Source organism: Cyprinodon tularosa, unplaced genomic scaffold, assembly GCF_016077235.1.
Source record: "Cyprinodon tularosa strain WSP-4 unplaced genomic scaffold, ASM1607723v1 ctg20, whole genome shotgun sequence".
Lineage (NCBI taxonomy): Eukaryota > Metazoa > Chordata > Actinopteri > Cyprinodontiformes > Cyprinodontidae > Cyprinodon > Cyprinodon tularosa.
In genome coordinates, this window is record NW_024038734.1 from 943,126 (window position 1) to 963,616 (window position 20,491).

At 39.6% G+C, this 20,491-nt stretch overlaps 2 protein-coding genes across 6 annotated transcripts in view; one reads left to right on the forward strand and one right to left on the reverse strand.

Moving 5' to 3' along the window:
* Positions 1 to 15,324, forward strand: part of unc5a (unc-5 netrin receptor A) — a 249,116-nt gene extending 233,792 nt beyond the window's left edge. For all 4 annotated transcript variants that reach the window (XM_038284572.1, XM_038284573.1, XM_038284574.1 and 1 more), the window contains 4 exons: positions 4,075 to 4,224; positions 5,673 to 5,837; positions 5,974 to 6,152; positions 12,053 to 15,324. In XM_038284572.1, coding sequence (XP_038140500.1) covers positions 4,075 to 4,224; positions 5,673 to 5,837; positions 5,974 to 6,152; positions 12,053 to 12,218 — 660 coding nt within the window. In that variant the 3' untranslated portion in view covers positions 12,219 to 15,324. The remainder of the gene's footprint in view (positions 1 to 4,074; positions 4,225 to 5,672; positions 5,838 to 5,973; positions 6,153 to 12,052) is intronic.
* Positions 15,325 to 17,686: 2,362 nt separating this feature from the next.
* Positions 17,687 to 20,491, reverse strand: part of pdlim7 (PDZ and LIM domain 7) — a 59,274-nt gene continuing 56,469 nt past the window's right edge. For both annotated transcript variants that reach the window (XM_038284562.1, XM_038284561.1), the window contains exons 10-11: positions 18,820 to 18,935; positions 17,687 to 18,555 (exon numbers count right to left, since the gene is read on the reverse strand). In XM_038284562.1, the coding sequence (XP_038140490.1) occupies positions 18,469 to 18,555; positions 18,820 to 18,935 (203 nt within the window). In that variant the 3' untranslated portion in view covers positions 17,687 to 18,468. The remainder of the gene's footprint in view (positions 18,556 to 18,819; positions 18,936 to 20,491) is intronic.

Genomic DNA, 20,491 nt, shown 5'->3' on the forward strand with positions numbered 1-20,491 from the left:
TTTGTGTCTTAAAGGAATAGTACACCCAAAACATGATTAGCCTTCATTTTCTACTCACCCCCATGCTGAACAACACCCTGGAGTACTTTTTTGATATCTCAAATGCATCTGGAGATCTGGGAGGCTTCTTGCTGTCTGCTGACATTCAAATAATGGAGGTCTATGGTGCCCGAGACAGAAAGGTCCATAAAAGTCCACAAAAAACGTGTCAATATTCCTCCATACTGCTCATCCAATGTATTCCAAGTGTCCTGAGTGGGTAGCATCCAGAATTTACTCGAAACAAAGTCATTTAGAATGTTTTTAGAGCATAAACAGTAGTGTATAGGATTTCCTGAAAATGCTATAAAGGAGGCCTTGGTATAGAGCCTATGTGTGCATGGAAACATATTTGGACCAACAGAAATAACAGTAAAATAATGATGATGGAAAAAGGTCCTTGCAGGCTGGAACGATTTATTACAGGACAATCTTTACACAATTAAATAAAATAAAATAAAAATACATACATTCAATTTTGTCTCCACTATGCTAGAATTCAGGTCACTACACTCATAAGAAATGAGTGGACCTGCCCTTTGATGAAATCTGGGCTCCCTCCTAAAGGATTTCATTAAGCGCTTTTGAGCACAAATGCTGGTAATGCTGAAGCTTTTAAGAGTTACACTGAAATGAAGCCAATGCACTGATTTATAATGACACTGACATACTATGTTCAGGGCCCTCCTCGCACCTTTTGGTTCTGTTCTCTTCGTCTTTAGTCTTTGCTCTAGTTTTATTTTGTCATTCATTGTTTACAGTTATCTTTAGGTTATGTTTTACCATGGCATCATAGTTACCTTACTTCATCTAGAGTCCCTTTCCCTATCCTCTAGTTTCCTCTTGGTCATTCTGTATTTTCTACTCATTTGTTTAGACTCTGAGACTTAGAGATTTATTTTTCCCTTGGGATTACTCCCTCAGGGAAATTATGGTTCCAGTAGCTTATATAGAGTATAAAGAGTTAAAGCAAGAAGCCATTAGAGTTAAAATACGATAGACAATATAAAAAGAGTGTATTTAGTACAAGAAAATGTTGTCATCTTTAATTCCCTTTTAGCTTCATTTAAGTTCTTTTTCAGTTATATTTAAGTTTCCTTGTTAGATAAAAGTCCTGTTGTAATCCCTGGTTATCCTCTGTTGCCCCCTACTGCCCCTCTCATTTTCCCTTAGCTCCCTTCTAGCTATTTCTGTCCACACCTGCTCCCAATTATTTGATTACTCCATTTCTGGTTCTGTTTGGCATTCATACTCATCTTCTGCTGGATTCTCTTTATCCCTCCTGAAGTTCTTGGTTACCCTTTGTTCTTGTTTGTGTTCCCTTTTTATTTATTTCTGGATTTATGCTTCTGTTGACACCAACCTCAGCATTAAATCTGCAAGAAACCATCTCTGCCTCTGTCTCTGCATTTGGGTCCTCTACAAAACTCCATTCACCCTGACATGTAGATGGCTTAGAACCTCATCTTTCTTTTAGAGATGCTCTCAAATTGTCTGTAGAAAACACAATCTAATAATTTATGAAGTGGAACCACACTGGTTCCATTTGTGCAACAATCTTTGTAGATTATCTTTAAAAATCTCTTCATGCAATAAAAGCCCTTTATTTGCCATCTTTGAAAATTAGGCCCTTAATTAATTACTAATAATTACTTACAAGTCAAACATAATTATTTTTTTAAACCTGCAAAAGGATGCAAGAACCTGATGGGTCATGTTTTATTTTTTGGTGCAAGGACTCCAAGTACCAGCAGAAGATAAAATATTAGCTTATTATTTAAGAAACCTTTGATTGACTGACATCAGACAATAATTTGGCCCTTAAAAGCCATCATAGTTAATCATGTGGCTCTTTGGGGAATTAACTGCCCATCCCTGGTTTACAGTAGGCAGGAATAATGGAACCATGTGGGTTCAAATGGAGGTACAAACTGACCCGCAGCTGAGATGATGCATCTAAAGGATGCAGGTGCATCATGGATTGCTGTCCTCCTTCCCTCTATCCTCTGTTATTGGAGAGTTGTCTTAACAGCTGGATGAATTCCAGTCCCCCTTTTTTATTGTAAATCCTGTAACCTGACAAACTACTCCGATTTATTATTCATCGTAGCAGGAGGTTGATGATGAAATAATTGGTATTCTGCATTCTTTCTCCTGCAAACAGACCTATAGATCTGTGTCCATAGGTTGAAACCCGATCAAAGTCCACCAGTTCATTTGCAATGCTAATCTCTCCCACCAACAAACAATTGTGCTAAAGGGCTGTTTAAATGAACCTCTTTCAGAGCCAGCATAATGTCCCTTTTGTATGTTTAAGAGACATAATGGAGAGGGGGGGTGGGTCAGTGGAGAAAGCACTGCCCTCTGTTATTAACTCATTAGACCTCAATGCTTTGATTCACAGCCACTGTCTGACCTTCCCTTTCTGAGGAAATGACCTGAGCAACGTCACAAAGGTCTACAGAGGCAGAGCATTCCAGCTCCTCTTCAGCCAAATTATCGCGCCTTTAGAAAATAAAGCATATAATTAAAGATAACTCATCACAAGACGACTAATGTACGTGTTTACAGAAAAAGACGACAGCAACATAGGAGAAACTAACAATGCAGGCAGATAAACATGACTGCTCTGTTTTCCTGCTGAACGCTGAACGGCTCATTCAGTGAAGGACATTGAGTAACGCAGGTAGAGGTTCCAACTGGATAATTAACGGATTCCTTCCCTTTATAATTGGAATCAGTCTGGCTCATTCCTGGGGAAAGGGGCAGAAAATCGAATCAGTGTTGTGAGCACAGAAATTACAGCCATTCTCTTCCTTAATTAGATGTCTTTGCTGCAACATAACCACGGGCAACCACGCTGGCGTGTCGCACTCAACATATGGTTGCTATCTATACATGCATCTCATGTTCGACGCAGCGTTCTTTTAGATATGTGCCGTCTGAAGCCGTGAGGCTCGTTCTGACTGTTTTTTGTTTGTTTTGGGGGGTTTTTTCCCGCCTGCTGGCACCTTGTTCTCCCCTCAAAGTAAAAAAAAAGCTCCTATCTCACATCACCGATATCAGAAGTCTGCATTTTAGGTTCCTTAACTGCCTGGAAATGGATGTGGGTCAATTAAATTTGAATTAAGTTTGCTAAAGTTGGGGAAATTATAAAAAAAAAAAAAAAGCGTATAAATGAAATATTTGTACTTTCTGATGTATTTAAAACCAAGTTGGATAGGCCTGTGCTGAATATCAAAAACTGGAATTTTTTGTGGATTCATTGAGCAGAAAGCATCCTGCTGAAAGCAAATTAAAAGAATCGGAGGAAAATGTTGAGGATATTATCATGTCATTCCAGATGGTCATTTGGATGGCAACAAATGGTCCACTGAGCAAGTCCCACTGAGATTAAAATATTAAGCATGCATTTACAAATCTCTCCTGGCACAAAAACAAAAATGAAATTAAGGAGTTTCAACATGCGAGAACAATGAGCAGTTGACTAATGGCTCGTTCACTTACTTAATCACAGCCCAGGTAGCCGGTCGGCTGGGGCGGCGGCAGTATTTGCATGCAAATGCTGTAGCTGAGAGCTGGGTGTGCAACGCTCTGAGGCGGGGTTGTAGGCCTCGTGGGGGTGACACAAAAGCTCAGCGGTGACAAGTCGGTCCAATCTTTGGGGCTGCATACAGGGACACAATATCCTGGTTCTTAGATGTTCCACACCCCTGCCTTAAACCCCCGCTGCGCTTGTGTCAGGGTTTGTGTGGATGTGCGAACAAGAAGGGCTTTGTGTGTATCCGTATGAGGCCAAATTTTTAGTGGAGCTGCTGCAATGTCCTTTTCATCTCTGCCAGCGTGCAAACGGACAAATTCTTCTCCCCAATGAAACATTTCTGCATCCAAGAGAGAGAGAGAAACACAAAGAGTAAACCGTTATGAGTCCCAGATTGTTTTGCACCTTTTCATGTGCTTGCATGATGATGATGATGACTGCGAATGTATTTCACCTGTTTCCCTGATGCCTTTCGCTCTTTCTCTCCCCGTCAGGAGGTGATGCAGATGGAGAGGCAGCTCGGGGGACGGCTGATTGACGAGCCCCACGTCCTGCTTTTCAAAGACAGCTACCACAACTTGCGCCTGTCCATCCACGACATGCCCCAGGCGCACTGGAGGAGCAAGCTGCTCGCTGGCTACCAGGTATGTTGGATGGTGATGGGGGGTCGGGGATCAGGGGTCAGTCTGGATGAGTGCAGAAGAAGGGAAATATGATACAAGCCCCCGCCTGGATCTGTCAAATTAGTGAATCAGCAATTATTGAACTTTCTTTCCTGATGTTTTTGAATTTCAATGATTAATGTTATTCAGAAGCAGCTTATTGTTATTAATGAGGGCTCATGGTCCGCTATTCACTTTGAAACTGCGATTTAATCTTATTTCAGACTTTTGATTAAAGATGTTTTAGACCAACTTATATGTTATTGCTTTAAAGAATCACAAAAGGGTATTTTTAGTTTATTCCTGTAAGTACTGCATTTATTAATCGTATCGGAGTCTGTTTGTGTTTTCATTGTGTGTATATGAGGGCTGTGTGCTCTAACCCAAAGGTGCAATCTTATTGATTAAACTAGCTGCTGCTTTCAAAGGGAGCTGGGATGAAATATGGAGCAGAATGTAAATAGTTTGGATGCTCTCTCTCCTCCGCTGCTCTCTTTTACCTGCACAGCCAGCAACCTTGCAACCGTGTGACGGCAACACAAGGGCTATTCAAAGTGGGCTAGAAAATGTTCTGGCTGTAACTGTGTAAGCACTGAGCACCGGGTCCCCAAAGAGCGGGCAGGCTGTGCCAAGCAAGCAGGGGCTGCAACAATGCACCCAGAGCAGAGGCTTATTTCTCTAGACTGTGCCTGTTCATTTGGAAGTGTTGCCCCCCCCCACCCCACCCCCACCCCCACCTCTCAGCAGCACAGTCAGAAAAACCATTGGTTTCCCCAGAGCCGCTTGAAGACGTTAGTGATTTTCACCCACCGCCATCTGATGTTCTTGACTAGGTAACAGTGCCCCCGATTGGTCAGCAGCGTCCACTGCAGGCCCTCTGGTCTCCAACTGAGATCTTGTTAGTACTGGAGCTCAGGAAGGTGGAAAGGTTTCTTTTTCTCGAAGCCTTCTCCTTCCAGTATTTCCACCCCTGCTTCTCCTGGGTGATGCAAATGAGGCATGAATATGAAGCAACAGAAATAAAGATGTTGAAATTGTCGGTCTTGATAAATTCATTGAAAACATTGGTTTATAGCAGAACCAGTCCTCTCTGTTACGCATACATCTGTATAGTTATTTGCCCTGTGGCGGACTTTGTGCTCAGCATCACTTATAGCTGTGCAGCTGCAGTAAAATGGAAAAAAATAAAGAAAAAAAACTGGCTGATCATTTAATCTTGGAAAGCTCCACATTTGACTTTTTCTTGAATCCTCAGTCAGTTATATTTCACTTCTGTTAAAGATCCTATTTGTCAGTAAAAGCACATTTATTCCCTTCCACTATCTGTACCATTCTTATCAAATTCAGCGTATGACAGGCAGGCGGTCCTGTTGTGGTGTGTTTTCAGACACGCAGCTCTGACTGTGCCATTATGATGTTTTTTTCTGCAGGAGATCCCGTTCTACCACATCTGGAACGGTTCCCAGCGGTACCTTCACTGCACGTTCACTCTGGAGCGGCTCAGCCTCAGCACCTGCGAGCTCACCTGCCAGCTGTGCGTGTGGCAGGTGGAGGGGGAGGGACAGAGTTTTGCCCTCGACTTTAACATCGCCAAGGTAACACTAGGAGCACGCAGTTATTGTAATCGAGAGTTCTGATTACTCTCAGGTTGTATTTTATTTTTTAAATGCTGAGCAAAGGCAGAAATAAAGGCAGAGTTATGCATGTCGTTCTTTACTACTCTCTTACCAGGACACACGCTCTCTGGACTCTGAGTTTCTGTTAATGGACAGTAACGCCACAGCTCTGGCCGGGCCCAGCGCCTTTCAGATCCCGTACCTCATCAGACAGAAGATCTGCAGCAGCCTGGATGCATCCTGTCCAAACGGAGCAGACTGGAGGATGTTAGCACAAAGACTTAAACTTGAGAGGTAATTACAAACTTTACAATAACCTTTAGGATTGGCACAATGCAAAAGTGTCATACCCTATATCAATACATAGGGAAATATTCAATACTCAACACCATTTTCACCATGAGGACAAAAAAAAGAGAAATAATTAAAGTTAGAACCATGAAAATCTCACCTCTTCAATTTCAACATGCCTTTTCATAAGAAAAACACAAATGAGCGAAACAAATACCCCAAATATAAAATCATATGACAATATTTTATGGTTTTCTGAGGTGCTGTTCTAATAAAATGCAAATAATTCAGGAAGCTTAAATTTACAATAGCAATAATATGCAAACTAATTAGTTGATATTTAAATAAAAAAAAAAAAACAGATCTGATCCTCCATCTGAGCTTTGGAGGGAGCAGAAACAGTGAGTTTAATCGATACGACTTATCTCAAGATATCCAAATGTATTTCTTAGGAAATATCTTTTGACCGTTTTTGCTGTTTTATACATTAAAACCACAAATTTGAACCTTTTTATTCAGGTTTATTGCTTGAAACCAACAAAGTTAATGACAGCAAAGTGGAAGGAGAAAACTGTTTTAAAAACTAGGAGAGGCATTTAAATTCTGGCCTCTTTATTCTAAAAATACCTCTAAATAAATCCAGTGCAACCAACGACCTTCAGAATTAAAGCCAAATTCATTCTTCAAGTATTTTTTTCTAATTAGACAAAATGATTTCCAAAACTAATTAGTATGTCAAATTCAAATCCTGATAAACTGAAATAAGTTAATCAACTCAATCCAATTCATACATGAATGATCACCAATGTTTATTGGAGGACGTAAGTAAATAAAAATCACCATGGGAACCAAGGAGGAAAGGTACCAAACTTTGTGCATTGCACAGACTTCTTCTCAGACCATCAGTCCAGCTACATGAAATAATCTGCAGACCGGGAAAGCTTCACCACTTGTAAACACCACAAATGAGCTTTGTGGAAGAGTTGCAAGAAAATCGCCTTTTTTTAAATAAAGGTTCAAACTTAGTTATATACTTTTTTTCATCTGGTTTTTGAACACAATGAGGGGAAGTTCAGGAGGCAGGGAAATCTGCAATAAAAAATAATACAGAAGTGGGAAAAATCATAGTTTCATGTTTTTCTCAATATTTGTAAAACTCTTCACCATCAATGAACGTGAAGTGCATCCATGTTCCCTCCAAAGTTCAGGTAAACAAGGTAATGCTTTAGCAAACTAATCCTCTTTCGACTCGGCTAACATTATAGGATTAATGCGGACCTGATGGATACAGCTATCATTCCTCCAAGAAAACATGACCCCTGTCTTCCCTTTTCCCTCAGAAACAGGTAAGCAGCTTAAAGTCTGGCGCTAAACTTCTGGCTGCGACATCCTGCTTAACAGCTGTAATTGGAAAGGCTGCAAGCTAGCTGCCCATCAGCGACCAGAGGAAGAAAAAAAAGGGGGAGAGATGAAATAGTTTTGAATCTGTGCCGACCTTAGTCTAATTTGTTCTCTCAGTTACTGTACTTTATCACCCAAGCATCTGTAACAGACATCGATTCCTTATCTGCAAATTTAATTTCTACACGTAATGAAATCAAATAGGAGAACCTAATTTGTTCAATCAACTTTATTTACCCAGTTAATTCCTGGCTGGAATTGACGCACTACAGGTTTAATTAGCGATGTTCAGCTCAACATAATCAATTCTCATTTAGGTCTAAGGAAGGAACAACTTCTTTGTTGTTTGATCTGTCCTTAACAACTTGTTTTCCTGAAAAGGCAGCAGCTGCTTGGCATTCTGTCATGCTGTATTTCTGTGTTTGTCTCCGACTGCGTAAAGCGTTCAGACCAAGCGGAACGGGACCGATCAATAAAACTTAAAATGCCAAGAACCTTTTATTTGATCTTTCTCTCCCAAGACAGAGCAAACGTCTGTTTCTGAGCCGCACAAGATAAGCCGGGGTTTCACACACCGAGGTGCAGACATGTTGGACACCAGGCTCTGGATTTTTCTTATTTTAATTTGGTTAATGGCACAGAGGCTCATTTCCAGTCTTTTTTTTTTTTTTTACCAGCACTTGCCTTTGTTGTTTTGAGGAAGAGCTGTTTGTGCTATAAAATCCAGCTGGCTCGAAATGACACAGTGTTATCAGCACTGAGCGTACAGCCAAAGCAGTCATGTTTATATCCATCACCCAATTCTCCCGTAGGCAGACAGCAGACACAAGGAAATAACAGACTCTCTGGCTTTTCTATTGTCTGTTTCTTCTTTTACAAAAAAGAAAGAAAAAAAAAACACCCCAGAGTGTGTGTTGCACCTCTAATGCCATACGTTCAAACTCTGGACATTTGGGAAAAAGAAAAAAAAGCTATTAAATCAAACAAGCATCTTCAGCTACTGCAGGGATCAGGTCCCACACGACATCAAAACTAGAGCCGGCCGGGGCCACCGCTTTGTTGTCATTGATTGGGTTTGATCGAGGAAGGTGCTACAGCTAAGATAGGAAAGGTCACTTCCGACTTAACTGTCAAAAGTCTATATAGGATTTAGTGCATGAGGTTTGAGGGCAATTTTAGCATCTAATGAAGAGCAATGAAGGCTCTGAAGTCACAGATGTGGATAAAGTGGCGTAAAAAGACTTAAAACCAATCCACTTTTTCTGCAGGATCATTTTCTCAAACTGTTAAAAATTAGAAAGAAACACAACCTTTAATTTCATACTTTAAGAAGAAAAAAAGATGAAATGACTATTTTAAAACCATGTGTGCACCTGGTAAGTAGATCAGCTTTGCAGACGGTTAAGTTCAAACCGTGTTTTTATACACATAAACCTGGAGCAGCGAACGTGTGGCTCCTCTCTCCGTCTGGGTGACCATCTCTCAAAGTTATCAGTTTAATGCAGTTTATAGATTTATTTCTTAAATCTTTAATAAATGTCAACTCCCACCTCTGTTCCAATGTTTTTCAGCAAAGATGCTTTACAAATAATGTTCATTCAGCTCATTTGCAGTTATTTGAAAAAAAGGACCATTAACATAGTTAAACCAGGAGTTTTTTTTTTTTTTTTTATTGCCCTTATGATACAAATCATGTTTGCTTGGTGACAGAGAGGACACACATCCGCTGTATCCCTGACCCGAACATTTGACCCGCTCAACAGAAGCTTGTTTACAAACCAGAAACGTGTGCATGTGTAATTTTAAATAAAACATGTTAGTTCCTCGTTCAACAGAGCAACTAGATTTGAACAGCCAGAAATTGTTTACTTATTAAGGAAAAGTCCAGAATATTCAGAATTCAAACTTCTGAAAGTACACAAATACGAAATTATTATACTGTTCAATGAATAATAACTTTTTTAATTAAGATGGATTTAATTTGAATGTGCTTTACTGGAGGCATCCATGTTTGTCAAAGAACACTACTGCCACCTACTGGTTTGTGACGTCACGGTGCGGTATCGGCTGTTGATCAAGTCCCAGTGCTGTATCTGGTGTTTGTCACAACGCGCTATTATCCAAGTCATCTTGAAAACATTCTTCTTAAAAATGTTGGCTACATATTACGTGTTTTTTCCTCTGGCCAGAAGTTCAATGGCAAATCCTCCCTCTTTAAGTTGGCAATCCTTGGAGAATCGGGAATCGGAAAGGTGAATTAACTAATGTTTTTTTTCCTTTTCCCTGATGTATTCCAGCATCCAGCTGCCATGCACGTGGGCATTGTCAGTTTCACTATAGCTCTGGTGAATTTCAATGGTGAAATCCTCTGGAAATCTTCAATAATTGTTGCAAATTGCAGAGGTGTCTAGTAGTTCCCATTGATTTTGCTTGTAAAACGGGGAGAATGGCGCTAGGCTTACCGCTCCGTGACGTCATTGCCGGAAGATGGCAGGAGGGAGGGGTTACTATATTTGAGCAAAAATGGCCGCTCCCAGACTCAGTGATCATGACGAAAAATTTTCTTTTTCTTTTTCTACTTATTAACGCTAAATTTATTAAATCACTTTGAATGTATCAGTTTTAAGTATAGATAATGATCCATTGATTATTCCTTGCTGACTGGAAAATCATTGCTAAAGTAAAAAGTAAAGCACAACCAAACTACTGCAGAAGTATATTTTGTTGATAGCGGCTCAAGTGTAAGTAAATGTACCTCTGGTGGTCATGGGCTCAGGGAAGGCAAAACTAAAATTGTATATGGTGTATGAAATAAGAAACCTGCAAACTAATTAGCTGACTTTAAAAAAAAAACATATATGATCCTCCATCTGAGCTTTGGAGGGAAAACTAGCCCCACCCTCCAGCGGCCAAAATAATTTTCCCCTGCGAGTGGTCTAGCCTCGATCAATTCCTCAGTCCCTACAATTGGCGGACCAATCACAACGCAGAGATGTGTTTTGAAGTTTATGATGCAAAGCGGGCAGGTTTTGAGGGCGGGACGACAAAGCTGCGCGACGCTGGAGAAAGCAGAATAAGGAAGATGGCAACAACATTTGAACAGTTTTCGTTTGACTCAGCTTTGAAATCAGTTTTGGAAGGATTAGACTTGGGGTTTTCGTTAAAACGTGAGCAGGAAGAGGCTCTACTTCTTGAGCTCCTTGAGTTATTACTGTCCCAAGTAGGAGCTTCGGCCCGAGAGTAAATGTTGGGGCTGGTATTAATTAAAGGGGAATTTCGTTTTTTTCACACCAATGTAAAAAAAAAAACTGAAATTCCCCTTTAAGGAGGGTCGGCCCTCGAACGCTGAAATTAGGACCGGCCCACCGGGCAAATACCCAGTATCACAGATTACCAGTCCGAGCCTGTACCAAACACTGGTGAGGGCAGCATCACATGTACCTGGGATTAGGTTCTGGGACTTACTTGAAAAAGTTCAGTTTAGGCAACTGGATGTGAAGTTAAACTTTTATAAACTTGGACATGACCAGGATGGCTGACAATTTTCTCTGATATGTTCTACGAGTATTTTGGAGAGTCGTGGTGATGCAGTGAAACTGCATTTTCCTCCACCAATCACCAAGTTTAAAGGCATGACAAATGTCCACCAAGGTTTCTCCCGTGTGGCTTACTTTCACCCAAAGACTCATAAAACTAATTCCTTTTAATGAATTAATAACTCAACCTTTTGCAACAGACGGTTGCGAACAGACAATTTTGAAAATTTACAATTACATTTCTACTTTTTGAGACAGTGTAAATGCAGGGATGATAACATTGGTGCCAAAAAAATCTCTCGCTACCTGGTAAAGGTTTCAATTACGTAACGATCAGGTCTGATTGAAAAGTTTAAAATTCCATAAATGTTAACAAACTATACATATTAATATTTGTGTTGTGGGACAGAAAATCAACATTTGTTTTCTTTAATTGTTAATTATCGCTTTCTGTGTTTGTGAAGCACCGAGTAATTATTATCTATAAAATGTACTTTATAGATCAAATGTTATTTGTTTGCTTATTAAAAGCTGCTTGAATCTTCTAATTAGTAAACTAAAAGCAGGACAGAAACTACTTTAGTTAGATGTGCTAACAATGGAGGGTTAGCGGTGCCATTTGGGTAAAACAGCTTCTTTTCTTTCCCGATTGTTAGTTGTTTTTTTTTCAAAATCGTCTGAATTTGAGAATATGCTGCAGGAGTAAAAGATTAAGTGATTTTAAGGCAAACCAATTTTTCCACATCTGCTACTTTGGATTTCATTGCAGCTTCAGTAGGTAGAAGTGGTTGGGTTGTTGTGCCGTAATACAGAACAAAAGCTGACACTGACGGAGCTACAAAAGCAGCAGCGGCACAAGAAAATATCAGCTGAAAAGACTCTTCAGCAGGAGAGAAAATGCAAAGCTGTTTTTTTTTTCTTCTGATCTCTCATTATCCTCTCACCCTCATCTCCTTTTCTCCGCAGACACATGAGTTTCTTTGCATCCAAAGCGAGCCCGACCTCTGTGATCCTGGACCTGTGGGAGGCGCAGCACTTCCACAGCGGCAACATCAACCAGCTGGCCACGGTCATGGCTGACATCGGCAAACAGGAGGCCATGATATTCCTGGTCTCTGATGGAGAGTGCTAACCCAGAAATGGAGAGAGAAAGAGCGAGAGAAAGAGACTGGTGCAGAATACAACAAACATGCAGACATAACATAACAAAGAGCAGCGCTCTCCCAATGGGTCTCTTCTTTATTTTTAGAAGATAGTGAAAGGTTTAAGTAGGATCAAGTCCTTTTATTCACTCCCAAAACTGTAAAAGCCTTTAAACGACAGATTTCATTAGGAAGAAGGACTCCTCATCAGAGTCTTAAGATCTTTTAGACATAATATCAGTCACGCTTTTTGTTCAGCAGGCTAAGAAGGAGCAGTATGCAAATGCAAACGTTCCTACTTACAGCTGATGTTGCAAATTTCTCTTTTTTTTTACTTGGTTTCAAAAACCTACGATACAACCAGAATAACAAAGGGTTTTCAGTCAGTTCAGGTGAAATATGCAAATTGGCAGGTGAGCATGACATTATCTCAGACACATTGTCCTACGTGTAAAAGATCACGATGGCGTGTAGCACCACCTGCACGTTGCAGGTTGAAAAGCAGATTGTATGCCCCAAAAAAATCCAGTCTCATAATGGTCTGTGTGCTTTTTTTTCTTTTTAGTCAAGCCGGTATCAGTACTGTGAATGTAACATCTTGACATCTTGATTCTGAGGGACGCTTCACAGCTTTTTCTGCTTTAAAATAAGTACATGTGTTTGGTGTTTGGAACCTTTCTTCTTCTTCAGAAGACGAGTCAGTTTTAGTGTCTTTAATCTGACATCCACATTTTGGTTTAAATCCTTTGATTTTGTTTCATGTTGTGCAGTTTATTACTCTGCGTTCATATTTAGTTTTGTTTTTTTGTGCGTTTTCATATTTCACAGCTAATGAAGGAGCCATAGCGCCAAAAAGGCATTCCAGCTGCATTTTATGTGAGCAGAAAATGTTCTCAAAAGTGACATTTCCTCCCCTTTAATTACATTCATTCTCCGGCGTGTGAACGTGTCCAAAAAGGGTTATTAAACTACATGAATAATGTAGCGCACTTTGCCACAGAAAATTCAAAAACAAATTCCTCAAAATCGTCACAAGATTAGTCACGTCGAAAGGGTAATTGTGCAGCTTTGTTTATGTTATTTATAAAGCAATTTAGTTGGGAATTCAATATTTGCCGTGCGGCAAACGGTATTTCCACATCAGAGAGGAGCCGTCTCTCAGATAAAGTTGAAAAAGACCCGTTTTTTTTTTTTTTTTTTTTTCTAAGCGAAGCTGGGAAGTGGGTGTTTGCTCTTCTTACTTTACCTTCATTTCCACCATGATTTCTTAGTAATGGATGTGTCGAATCAGGCAACATAAACAGTCTGATGAAAACCCCACAGGTTCAGCAGGGCACCTCGCCAAACGTTTAGAGTAATCCCAAACTAGCCATAGTTTTGTCTGCCTCAGGGTTGCATGTGAAGCTGTGTGTTCAGAGGTAGAGAGAAAGGCCCTCTCTCCATCCTACCATCAATGTTTCACTTTTCAACTTCAACTCATTTATTTATGATTGTCAGATATTTGGAATGTACCTTTAAGTTTCTTTCAGTGGGGAAAAGCATCAGTTTTTTTCATCCAAAGTTGTTTTTGATGGAAACTTCGATCTTTCCTTCCTGTTTCTGAACACTTTAAACCCCTTTTTATATAAAGATGCCATAAGAATCCAATGTAAGCTTTTTAAAAACACTTGGATTATTCCCACAAAGAAAAGAGATGATAACCCCCAGTCATCGCCACATTGTAATTTGTAAATAGTTTTTCTATACCAGCCACGTGCTGTCACTTTGCATACTGTATATCAGCAGATTGGTAACCAAAGTTTTAGAAATATCATTTGAGTCCACAGCATCCTCATTTTGTATCCATCAAACCAGTTTCAGAATCATTCGTTTAGTGTGTTTTTTTCCCCCCTCATTTAGTCATTTTGTTCGTGCAAGTTGATGCATTATTTGATCACTTTGTAAACAAATGTAAATTATATTTTAAAATGAAGCCAAAAAAAAAAGAAAAAAAAAAGCAACACTTAACTGGCGCAGCATTTGTCAAGTCTAAACCGTGACGTGTTTGCCTATATCCTGTTCTTTGGCGATCTAGCAGTGATTTGCAGTGTTAAGGGTTTAGAGGCCATTTTCACAGGAAGTTTCTCTGTTTGTTCTCATTCTGGATCGTTTTAGTTTCGCAACTCGGAAGCATTTATAAACGCAAAGGTGGAAGGAAGCAGTCGGCGAGGTTAATCGCAGGAGGACTTGTGTTCTGGGGGGGGTGAACTCAGACTGTAGCGCGGGAAAATTTGAACACCCTCCTCGTCGTCCTGGATGCGTTGAGCAGTAATGTAGTTCGCCAGCCGACAGGATGTTCAGCGTCTGTCTCTGCAGCACATCTGCAGCTGTAGTGTGATGAGCACCAGTTTCTTTCTGCTGAAATCTCCAACTGATAGCTTTGAGTAAGACTCCTGTCTGTAACACAGCTACTTTGTTCGACGGTTCATGCTGTTTGTTCACCTCTGTGTTGCATCTTAGCACCGTACTCTTTGTCACTCATTACTATTTGGTGTGGAGGACGTGCGCATATTTAAGTATGTGTGTGTTGTGCGTGCGTGTGTGTGTGCGTGCGTGTGCAGACCTCCCTGTCACTGACTGAACTGTTTTCTTTTTGAACTAAGAACAATAGACTTCTGTATTTGTGAAAGGTTTTCTATTTAGTTCCTTGGTTCAATGTTCCTTGCCTTTCTGCAAGTCAAAAATGCTGTATTTATTACATGCCACAGCGCTTATGCAATTGTATAATCCTTCTATTGTTTTCTTTGTTTGGATTTTTGTTTTGTTTTGTTTTTTAAGAAAAAAAGAAAAGAAAAAAACTTTTGTGTTCCTTATCGTCAGTGTAAACTGTTGTCAAACCTTTTGTGGCAGTGGAAAAAACTTCTGCTAAGGGAGATTTTTCTCTACATTTTGGACAATGTTATGGATTTGTGGGTAGAATTTTGGAAATTCGTTTCTAAGTGCTTTCAAGTATTTACTTGGCCTTATGTATATATATCTATCTATGACATTTCAGAATCCTATGTATAGTAATTCAATCGGAAATTGTTGTAAATAAATTATATATTGTTACATCAAGGGCTGGATTCTTTGCGTGAAAAATGTAACTAATGAGAAAAAGGGTGATCTCTTTAAAAAACTATCCTTAAACTTATTTTACCAATATTCTGCTTAATTTTCATGTTTGTTTCAACACCAGCATAATATTTAGCCTAAATTAAAACTGAAGAAGTAAGAGGGGTCCCTTCTCCAAAATCAAGAACTAAACTAACTTAAAGACTCATTATTTAAGATTCCCAAACGTATGTCCACTCTGGTTCTCAATACAGTTTTACTCCACCACACCCAACAGTTGAACATAGAAAAGGGTTAGGTTTAAAATGGAAGCTTTATTCAAATAAACAGATAAAAGATGCTTTTAAATGCTTTTATTTAATACCTCCTCAAATTGGAAATTTAATTTTTTATCATGTCGTTCCTGTAATTACATTGGGCCTCCCCATAGGTGGCGCATCCCAAATTTTGGGATTCACCTAGTTAGATGTTAGCAAAGACAGCAGCAGTTGCATTAAACTGTTTTTGTTTTTTTGCTACTCATGGAAATATTCTGAAAATATGTTTTTCATTACTTGTCTTTTGTCCAAGATCTCAAAGCATCAAAGCTAATCTTTTCCCAGTAAGGAAAGAAGGAACTGGATATAGTAACATCTGATGATGAAGCTGTGAGCTGCAGAAAACCAAACAACCATCAGTGTCCAGCTGCTGTTTTCGTCTTCACTAATGTATGTCTGGTACAAAATAAGAGCAGGTCAAACTCAACAATTAGAAAAAAACAGATTTCTAATTCATTTTATCCCATAAAAAATAAATAAAAAATAACTAAACCCATCACTTATATTCTGGAACAGTGGACCACTGATGTTAAGAGTAAAGACCTCACCAATCCCTGAACACTGTAATGCAACTTTTCAATCAACATTTCTAGTATTTTTTGTCATTTTTATAAATAAGTCAGTGACATGAAGGATCCACGTTGCAAAGAGCATTTGATAGAAAATCTTATAGATGTCTGGTACCAACTTTGACATGGATCTTTGTAAAATCTGATATAATCCACACAGACTTCTTTAAACCACACATTTTTAATTTGAACAGTATTACCAGCAGCAGGTTTCTCACATTTAAATTTTCATATTAATCTCAGTCGTTAGACATGAAGAGATAGCAGAATCTTAATCGACTGCAAGATGACGCAAAACCCCCAGAACATTATGTATGTTTATGATGATCCCCATCATTCATTCAAACAGAGAAATAAACTTAAAAAATGGGAGGCATTAAATACATAGATATGGTGTGAAAACAAACAACTATTTTACGATCAGTTTTAGATTAATGGTTTATTAGTTAAAAATTAGGTCCATTCGATTAATTGATGTTATTTCTTTAAGTGTTGTAATGTTACCCCCGTCCACTAGAGTGGCGCCGCTGTTCATTCTAGGTGGAGGGTTACTAGCCATTGCAAGAGAAGTAGAGTCTGGATAATTTAAACTGTTTAATGGTGAAAACGCGGAATACACTTTATATATTTCTGTTTGGAAATATAAACAATTGATAAATTAAATATCCCCATTTAACTACCTGTTTAAAGTGACACACAGTATCACCCAGCACTGAATGCCTAATGACCCCCCGCTTTCAGATGCATAGGCCAGTATAGAGTATCAAGGACTCCCCATTACTAAGGGGCTTACCCATTCTTCTGGTTCAATTTGCATGTTTTCTAAGACATAACAAAGCTACTCTATTGATGGTTGGAACTCAACACTAATTCTGACATTTTTAATTGAAAAAGCTTCCTGGATGGGAAGCGAAACATCTTCAAACTTTAAAAAAAACAAAGTCCAGTGGATTTTTTTTTTTTTTTTTTTTACTTATTTGGAATGCTTGATATACCACAAACAGTTATATCACAATCAACAGTCACTGAAATCAAGTGGTGAATAGTCTGACAGCATCAGAGCGACATACCTGGACTTTTAATAATAGTTTTTTTTTTTACCTCTGCTCACTGGAAATTATAAGTGTTTCACATTTATTTCAGTAACATAGATTGCTGTTCTAACTTTTGAATATGTTTAACTTAACAAATAATGTTCAAGAAAACAGTTTTTTGTTTATTTAGTCACTACTTAATACAGCTGGCACAATTTTTAAAATGTGTTATTTTTTAATTTAGCATATTGAAATCTATATCTACCCCCTTCATGCTTTATAAAAATAAGACAAAACTGATGTCACTTTCAATGATTGTTAGTCAATTATAAAATCGATCAACTTTAGATTAATTGCTTGAAATAGCATATATCTCCAAACTAATTTAAAAATTTAAAAAGAACCAACAGCCCAGGGTTTAAATAAAAAACACTTAAGCCTTTTCTTTCACTTAGCTAAATATTTTTATTTGAAAATTGAAGCTTAAAAAAAAAACACTCAGACAGCCCAGTTCTAAAGCAGCATAAATACACGGCATGAAAGTACAGCAATGAGGTGTCATGATAACAGAAAATCACAACATAATACGATTTTGGTTTAGAGATATGCAAAAGGTGATCTCTCCATTAAACATACCTACGACCTTTAAAATGTGACCAATTAAGGGTTTTACCACCAGTCAAACGTTCTGATCTAGCCTGCTGTAGTGGGTTTTGAGTGGAATCTGCAGAGCTGGTTTTTCTGTGGGGTCCAACCAAGCAGAAATGAAACTTCTTCCCTTTACTGCTTCACTGGTTTCTATTAGATTAAAGGGCACTGCAGTAAGAGCTGATGAGAAGGTCTGGGTCCTTCATGAGGCCAGCACTTCTCTACGGTCACCTCATTCAGGTTGACGGCGTAGATCAACTGCAGATACGTTGGTTTAAATACAAGAAATTTTATCTTTTAGTAAAAAAAAAAAAACAAAAAAATGACATAACTCCTTGCTTTCTTCCAGTTTTGAAGCATCTTTGCAGGCAGTGAAAGAGTGAAGTGAGCATGTAAAGCTAGCATTAAGCTGAGGGTATAAAAACTAATTCCACAGGATAGAAAAAGAAGAAGCCAGCGTTGAACTGCATGTGTGTGGCTGGCAAAGACGGGATGTAGAGTTTGTCAGAGGGCGGAGCAGGATGAGGAGGAGGTGGAGGGAGATGCGTTGCTTCCTCTGAAGATGCAGCCTTCTCTCTTCTACACTGGAGCGAAAGCGTGGCCTTTGCACAGGGGCTTATCCTTTTTCGAGTAGAACGTCTTCCCCTCCAGGTTGATTTGGCAGAGCTTAAAAGATGAAAGAAGACAGACAGAGAGACAGATTGAGAAACCGCAGCAGAAGAGGCAGACATCACCACTGCCAATGTCAATTTGCACAGTTTTCAACAGACCAGGGCACGTAGATAATATTTACTTGACTTGGATTCACTTTCAGTGTTTCTCTCAGAAACTAGCAGATGTGGACAGAAAGCAGATTCAGGTGCTATTGTACCGGGACAGACGGGAGCCGGGGCCGAAGAGAAAGAAACCGAATCAATCAAAATGACTTACAGCACAGACGAAGCACGTGTCGTGCCAGCTGTAGCCCAAGGCCTCCAGAAAGCGGTCGCCGGCATCAATCTTGAAGTCACAGCCGTGGCATTTAGTGCCAAACATCTTTTCATAGTCTGGAGAGAGAAGAAAAGAAAAACACGACAGAGAGGAAATATGAAAAGCACGCCCAGATTCAAAAGAAATGATCTCATCTCCGAGTTCAGGATCAGGAAATCTCCCTGACCTCCTCTTTCACCGCATCACTTCACCTTAAAGGATGCTCCCAAACATACATTGTAAAAGTCTTTTATGTTTAATAAAATTAAAGGTTTCTGCTATTTACGATGAATCCTCCCATCAAACAGCCACTTAAGAGGAAGAAACGACGAGCTGATGCTCACTGGCCGCCTGATGACGTGGCTGTTTGTGCCGCAGTCTGTACTTTCCACTGTTTAAGGAAGGATTAGGAGGGGGGGGGATACTCGACCGGTCTTTTCCCGGCTCTTTCATCACAAGGACTGTGTCAGGTTATAATGCAGCTTGTGGCTGAGAGCTGCTCAATCCCTGCAAGATGCTGAGGCAGCAGAATGTTTATCAGAGCTAAAGGCCTATTCAGAATATGAGCACTTGGCTTTCTGGCTTCTGCTCTGATAAAGCAGCTGCGCAACTTCGGAGCGTCGGCGGTGAGCAAAAAGCACGGCTCCCCCCGCTAAATCATTTATGGCATAATGGAAGAGTACACACCATTCATAAAAGCCAACAGAGAAATATATGGTAAACTGGAGTTAAATAGATTAGAGCGGATGAACACATCACACTTTGATATACTGTATGCGTCGCCTCATTCAAGACACAAAAGCCTGGAGGGATGCGGCACCAGGGTTTCACAAAACTCTGACAAATGGACTGGTAGAATAAGGGAGGAAAAAAAAGAGGTTTTTGAGATGCGCTGCGGTGAGTTTCTGTTACAATGCACCCATCTTAGAGAAAACAACAGAGAGAAAGCCCCTCTGTTCCAACCAGCGGCTGCATTGCTTTTGTTCTGAGGCCCTCTGCCGCTTCCTCCATCCGAAGGGAGAAGATCAAACATCCATCACAGAGCCGACGCCCTGTGATGGCCCGTCAGCCCTCCTCGCTTCACCCGTGGTCGTCTCACCAGTAAGCATTCATAATAAACATGTAGGCCTGGATCCAGGCGTGAAGTTACACAGCCTTACATGGTTAGAGACGTTCCCCAGTTGGCAGTGGAACTAATCGATCTTTTCAAGCAGATTTTCAGCACTTTATTTTTATTTTTTTCACCCATTTTTGCCAAAGCTTTATTTTTTTTTCTTTTAAATGCAGTTTGACTTTATGATTTGAATTTAAGCATTTTGTAACGACTTGTTTTGGATGTCAGCCTCTCTTTCCTCAGAGTGATCAACCAAAAAAAAAAACCACACAAACCTCTTCAGAAAAAGTATTCACACCCCTCGGACTATTCCACATTTGTCAAGAACGTACAGATTTCCACAGACTTTGCCAAACATCTGAAGCTTGTGCATTTAAATCCTGCCCTTAATTGTCACTTGAATCCAGGTCTGGACTTTGACTATGCCATTTTAACACATAGATGTACATCTATCTATCTGAAATTATCCTTTAGCAGTTCTGACTGTTCCTCCTGGAAAGTGAACCACCCTGATCGGCT